The 6,685-nt window shown below is 32.9% G+C and overlaps 1 protein-coding gene across 3 annotated transcripts; it reads right to left on the reverse strand.

Moving 5' to 3' along the window:
- Positions 1 to 287: 287 nt before the first annotated feature.
- SC35 (SR family splicing factor SC35) lies at positions 288 to 6,179 on the reverse strand. Of its 3 annotated transcripts, XR_912847.1 has the most exons (6): positions 5,895 to 6,179; positions 5,270 to 5,489; positions 4,746 to 4,889; positions 3,692 to 3,895; positions 3,007 to 3,112; positions 288 to 529 (listed from the first exon to the last, which is right to left on the reverse strand). XR_912847.1 is itself a non-coding variant. In XM_011498923.1 (5 exons), the coding sequence occupies exons 2-5, from the start codon at positions 5,449 to 5,451 to the stop codon at positions 3,106 to 3,108; spliced, it is 537 nt and encodes a 178-aa protein (XP_011497225.1). In that variant the 5' UTR covers positions 5,452 to 5,489; positions 5,895 to 6,179; the 3' UTR covers positions 2,849 to 3,105. The 3 variants fall into 3 exon arrangements, 2 of the variants coding, with proteins under 2 accessions (XP_011497225.1, XP_011497236.1); XM_011498923.1 differs by lacking the exon at positions 288 to 529 and having other exon boundaries at positions 2,849 to 3,112; XM_011498934.1 differs by lacking the exons at positions 288 to 529; positions 5,895 to 6,179 and adding an exon at positions 5,741 to 5,879 and having other exon boundaries at positions 2,849 to 3,112.
- Between the last annotated feature and the right edge of the window lie 506 nt (positions 6,180 to 6,685).

The following is a 6,685-nucleotide window of genomic DNA, read 5'->3' on the forward strand; positions in this document are numbered from 1 at the left end:
CAAGGCGGGGCTCAGCAGGACAATGTTTATGTTCCTCTCTCGTTAGCACTCGAACGTTCCCCGAAACGGCTGCATACTGCTCGTCTACCTCGTACGTTTCTCCCGCACTGAGACGAGAGGAGGCTTTCCGGTATCTCTCGATCCGTTTCGCGAATCATTATTTATCACCCACGAACGTAAAAGACCCTCGTTTATACGCACTAGACGTTTCGTTCTTTTAACTTATTAAAACCTCGCGTTACTATTCACGTCCCCTTCCTCACTCTCTCACTCACTTTCTCTCCCTCTCTCGCACACACAGGCACACCCGCGAGCGCGCGCGCGCACCCCCTCTCGCTCTGTTTTTTTCTTTTGCGACTTTTCGGCCTACTGCAAAGTGCCCCTCTCTCTCTCTCTCTCTCTCGCTCTCTCTCGCTCTGCTACACGACAGCAACGACCGCAACCAATCTCCGTCTCGCTCTCTCCCCACGGCTTACGGCCTGCTTACTCTCTTTCTCTCGGCGCGCGCCACTCTCCGCCTTACAGCCGCCTGTGGCACCATAGAAATACAGAACTTAGGTTAGTTGTTCTCACAACTTTTACACGTTCAAGCGCCCGTGTATACATATATTTATATATATTTTTGTCTTTTTGCAGGATATTTTGGATACCCAACAACAGCCTGACCCATTAGCTTTTGCATTTGACATAAAACCTATTATTAGCCACCACTTTTCAGGTTCATTTAATAATTTATTAGTTAATGAAGGTGCTTTTATTTGAATTTATATCGAATCAATAGTAGCACAAACAAAAAGGAACAGCACGTTATTAGTTTTATGCAATTGCTGATTGGAATGGGAATCTCTGTTGGTATACAGAATCTCCTTTGTCTTTTCATTATTGGGATATTGGATTTGGAAGGAGATGATACATGTGTGACTGCACTAGACGAAGTTATTCATTTATTATGTTGGAGCTATCAAAAATTTAACTTTGCCTATGCAACCTTTTATAACAATCTAAAAAAATTAAACGATTATTAAATCTAATATCAATATATAAATAAAAAAATAATTAATCAAATAAAAAAAAAGCAGCGATACTTTTAAACTTAGACAAATACATTATTAAAATTAAAATTTCAATGGATAATATAAGTAAAATATCAAACGTTCAAACGTATCAAAAAATCAAACGTTATTAATATTTATTATTTTTCATACGCTTATCTTGCAATAAGCAGCAAAAAATGAATATTGTGTCAGACGCTTATCTTTTATAATATATTATCAAACTGGACAACATGTCGAATCTAGAATTTAAATAAGAACAGATAAAGATATGCATTCTTTCTGTCAAGTTGATAGCAAAAGGCATTTTTCTAAGGTATCTCATATGCTAGAAACATTTTACATAAATTTATATAAAGAAAAATTGACAGTTTCCTTTAATATACAATATAACTAATTTCCCACATGGAAAAAAAAAACAAAAAAATCTAATATTCTACCTGTCAAATTAAAAATTTATTGGATACAAATTTTACATATTGTTAAAAATATTAAGCTAAGAATATATAAAATTTAAGCAATAACACTGTCCAGTGCAATCATATATAACACGTATATAAGATATGTAAAACATTTTAATATTTTACACTGGTTTGTGTGTGTATGCATAATACATACTCTCCACATCCAAGCGTACATGTGCATACATTACTTATATAAATGTATCACATTTCAAATACATAAGTTATGTTTATTATAATATTTTATTAGTTTTTTCTTCTTGTATTTTAAGAGACAGAATCAATTTTATGTAATTGACTTGTTTAGTTTCAAATATGAATTAGGCGATGATTTTAATAATAGTAGTGCTGATATAATCTATGACTCTCTTGCTATATTACATTCATCTATTTAAATAATAATTCCAATTACTTTTCATAACTTTATTTGATTAAATTCTATCTCCATTAAATACATTTTCTTTTTAAAGTAAATTTTAATTATTGTGTATAAATAATGCCATTTTGCAAAACATTTTTAAAAACCGTTTACAAGCTATGAATAAATGAAATGTTAACTTACGTTATTCAATCATTAGAAGTTTTTTTCTTGTACATTAATTAATAAAATTAATAATTTCTTTTTAATTTTTCTGTATCTTATTACACTTTATTATAAATGAATGACAAACTTACATAAATAAGTCTGTTTATATGTGTAGATTACGTGTTTTTAAGTTACAAAATAACGCAGAACTTACACTTAAAAACGCTAAGCATGGAAAGGAGTTTTTTTGTCCATTTTTAGAAATATTCTAAAGAAAAGTTAATACGTTGAATTTAAAAAAAATTTCAGATGTTACATTAATTTTCAATTAAAAATTGCTATATGTATGATCAATTAATTTCTTTTGTATAATGTATTTTTAAGCTGATTGATAAAAACACTGTATTAATATCTATTTTTCTCTTAATCTTTCAATGTCAAAAAAATCAATAAATAAACAATTATTACAGGTTTTTCCTAAAAAAATGTCTTGATGAAAGATTAATTTTATAAAATAGAAACCTTGAATCAGCAAAAAAATTTATCTTTATAAATTTTTTCGAAGTCCAAGACAATATCTTTTACCGAGCAATTAGAATAAATCGCCTAATTTCTTATTTTTCAATTGACAATTCTATGGTTTTACAAATTTACATACATTATATCTAGAGTAGAAGACATAAAAAGCCTAAAACTCTGCACATTTGAATATTTAGAAATGTTAATAGTGTCAGCAGCACTTTACATCTACTTATGGTATCCACGGTGGATACATCATAAAGAAATAGTATTTCTTTAATACATAATTGTTTTACTTACTATAAATAAAATTTAAAAAAAAAAAAAAAAAAAAAAAATCGAAAGATTTAAGGTTTGGAACGCGCGCGCCTTAAGTAACGTCGTGAAAATAAAACGAAACTAAAAAGATTGAAACAAGACATTGAATGACAGGATAGAAATAGAATACCTTTTTTATAATTCAAGTCAGTATAGTTGGCTCTTGAGATGGTAGTGCAAATGCCTCTCGAACATGAATTGCCATTTATAAGAAAATTTGGCTTTAGTTTCAATCCCTATAGAAACAGGAGAATAATTAATTTCATCTTATAAATTCTTTCGTTTCCTTGCATATCCTTATTTTTCTTCTTTTTTTTTAACAAAATTACATTCTCATAATAATAAAATAATAGATTTATATGCCTTTAAAATTATTAAATTAGTTTGTAGCTTCTATAATTTCAAATTTCACCCAGATTATTAAACGATCCTTGAGAAAAAAGAAAAAAGCTAATTTAATTATATACTTCATAATATCAATGAACGATTGATTAAAAATATTCTAGACTCAATTGATTCTTTTTCAATATTTCTTTAAATATCTTATTATTCACATGACTAATTGCAATAAAATACTTCATAAAATGTCATTGAGTCTCCCACTCGATCGACTACCAATGAATAAAACAATATATCAGTAGGGGGTAATTCGAAATCGATAATATTTCTCTCTGCACTGGCTAACAATACCCAGATATATTCGACCGATCGAAAACTGCCAAACACTTTCCACGACAGCCAATCTAATATTACACTCGACTACATGTGCATTCAGATCATAGGCTAAACCGATATGAACGTAGGGGCAAACTCACCTTGACTTGGAGCGCACGTCCTTCTGTCTATCGGTCGACTTGCTGCGACTGCGCGATTTGCCGCGCGAGCTCTTGCTGTCCGAGCGGCAGCGTGAACGACTGCGGCTATAGCTGCGCCTGCGGTCCCGGTCACGACTGCGCGAGCGAGAGCGAGAGCGTGACCTGGACCTCGAGCGTCTGCGGTCCCGGCTGCGACTGCGAGAGCTGCTCGTCATAAAGGTCATTAGTTACAAATTATTAATATGCGCTGCGCAAACTGAGATTACGGGTGATAACCAGAAAAACGAATTTGCCTGACAACGTTCATGCAGTGCATAAGAAAATGCTTTATTCCTAAGAATTTCGAGAAGGCGCATAAACAATACGAATTTAAATGAAAATTTCAAACCTTTTTCAATTTCTTATCCGTACTATAGACTTAGATGTATTTATTGTAAAGCGAACACAACACAATTGTAGGTTCATCATTAATCCATCGGTGTCGTGCATTAATTTTGAGTAAATCGTTTGAATAATATATTGCTGCTTTTGCAAAATAAATGTATACTCGCTATATTATAATTAACGTGGTTGATCCATATTTTAGGCATTAAAGAACACGCGCGCGAATCCCATTGGAACTTTAAAAATTATAATTTTTTTCTCGAAATTGTCCGCGCATTCTGCAAATTCCTAAAGGTGCAAATAATTGCATAAAAATATATTCTACTGTCTACAGTGTATCCTATGACGTTCCTCAAAATTATCAAATAATTTATCAAATTAAATTAATTTGATTGACAAAGATATGGATGATACATAGATGGTAAATAATAAATTACATTTACCCATATTTATTTATATTATATAAATTAATTATATAATTAAATATTATTTAATATAAATTATGTAAATATATTTATCTCTACTATATTCCATAATTCATCATGCATTTTGAAGATATTCAAAAGTATAATTTAAAGCTTTGTGAACATTTACATTAAATTAAAAACATTGTTTAAATTATTGTAGAGAAATCGCATTTTTTTAAAATTACAAATTAAGAAATATTTACCTTCTCCAGCGTCTACTTCCACGACTACGATGAGGTGACGTAGGTCTTCCATAACGTGCCATCTGAACACGCAATTCCCTACCATCTAACAATCTACCATCCATAGCATCAAGTGCATCTTCGGCATCTCGTTTATCATAAAATCTACAACATTTCAATACAAATGTTCGATAAACAATTGCATTATTATTTAATTTAATAACAGATTTAATAACAGACTTTTTAAACATAATGAATTTTATCATAAAAACATACAAATGATTTTTCATTTTCGATAAACATCGTCTAAAGGAATGCAACGATTAATTAATTCATTACTTAATTAATCAAGTACATAGGGCTCTCAAATACTTTATATTTTACAAATGCCAACCTAATTGGGGTAACCGTAATTTTTATTCAAAAATTCAACTAAATGTTCCTATTAAATGGTAAGCCCATTTCAATTCCCAATATACTATTTAATGCAATTATCCATTCATGAGCGTCAATATAATACTTTTAAATTTCCTAAAGTACCCCACCTGACAAATGCAAAACCACGACTTTCTCTTGTGAATCTGTCACGAGGTATGTAAATATCTCCAACTTCTCCACAGCGCTCAAATACTCGTCTCAGGTCTTCGGGAGTAGTACGATAAGTCAGATTATCAACCTTGAGGGAGACCATCCCATCAATGCGGGGTGGTGGTCTACCGTAGCTCATTTTTGCAAAGTATCCCTAGCTTTGTAGATTATAATTTTCTGAAAAAATTTTAAAAATCGTATAATTAAATAATAGTAAGTTGGTTGAAAATCAATTAACAGCCACTGACGATTGAATAAGAAACAAGTACAAATCTCTCTTTCAAATCATTTACAATAATGTGCTAAATTAATAGCCGTCCAAATATTCAGAATAGCCGAAATGTGATTGTGAAAAAAAAAAGAAAAAAAAAATAGGATCGGCCGCCGGTGAAATACTATAACCAGATAACCAGAACTCTAATAATTGCCTAAAGGTAACGACGACCGTATGAAAAAACCAAAACTCGTGATAATCGCAAACTAAGCCCACTAAACACACGTAAACGCTGACTCGCGAAATTGCTCATTACATCGTGGCAAACAACTATACGTTAAACATCCAATCCCGTAATACGCAATTACCTTATCTTTCGTTCTCGTTTAACGGGTCATAAAGAGAATGTCGGCGCTTCCAAAACAAGTGCAGCGGCACTCGATCGAATTCTGACGATAATGAGGCAAGAGAGTGGCACACAAGCCAAGTACGTGTCCTCGCCCCGTTACCGAGGGGAATAAAATGGCGATTACAAAATGGCGGCCAAACGCTCGACTCCGATCTGTATGCGGCACACTGCTGCTGCTGCATCACAACTCAACATCGCCGGCTAGAGAGGATAATGCGACGGCGTTGACGCGCGCGACACGGAAGAGGAAGCGTGTAGTCTAACACGAGCTACTAAGCTAGTCAAGACTCAATCTCAAGAGCGGCAATTTTAATTATCGAGGGGTATGCCTCTCCAGAGGTGTATTTATTGATTTCCTTTCTCCTTCTCCATATAACTTTGTTCCCAATTTCTGCGCACTTGTCTGAAACTATATTTTTTATTAATTCGAGGCACGATCGCCAATGATTTCATTCGCCATTTAAGTAGCCTCATTTATTATTACATCAGCGTGACCGCATACAAACAATTGATGATACGCGACTTATCGTTTCGTACATCATGCATCTACCTAGTACCCGTGTAAATGCTTGCGTGATTGTGTGCGTTAGCGCGCGCGCCTCCTATGTGTGAGGGCACGAGAAATGCTCTCTATTAAAATTAGGCTTTCTGACCTTGTTTTTAAAACAAGGTCGATTATATAGAATTACCTTTGATGGAAAGTAACGCTGCCCTCGATATCTAATATTTATCAATGCATGAAATTTATGA

This window comes from Ceratosolen solmsi, unplaced genomic scaffold (assembly GCF_000503995.2).
Source record: "Ceratosolen solmsi marchali unplaced genomic scaffold, CerSol_1.0 scaffold10, whole genome shotgun sequence".
Classification (NCBI taxonomy): domain Eukaryota; kingdom Metazoa; phylum Arthropoda; class Insecta; order Hymenoptera; family Agaonidae; genus Ceratosolen; species Ceratosolen solmsi.

Coding starts and splice junctions, on each gene's coding strand:
- SC35 (XM_011498923.1), bottom strand. CDS start 5,451: ATGAGCTACGGTAGACCACCACCCCGCATTGATGGGATGGTCTCCCTC. Junction 4,890..5,269: donor CGTGGTTTTGCATTTGTCAG/GTGGGGTACTTT, acceptor GAAATGTTGTAG/ATTTTATGATAAACGAGATG. Junction 3,896..4,745: donor GGAAGTAGACGCTGGAGAAG/GTAAATATTTCT, acceptor TATGACGAGCAG/CTCTCGCAGTCGCAGCCGGG.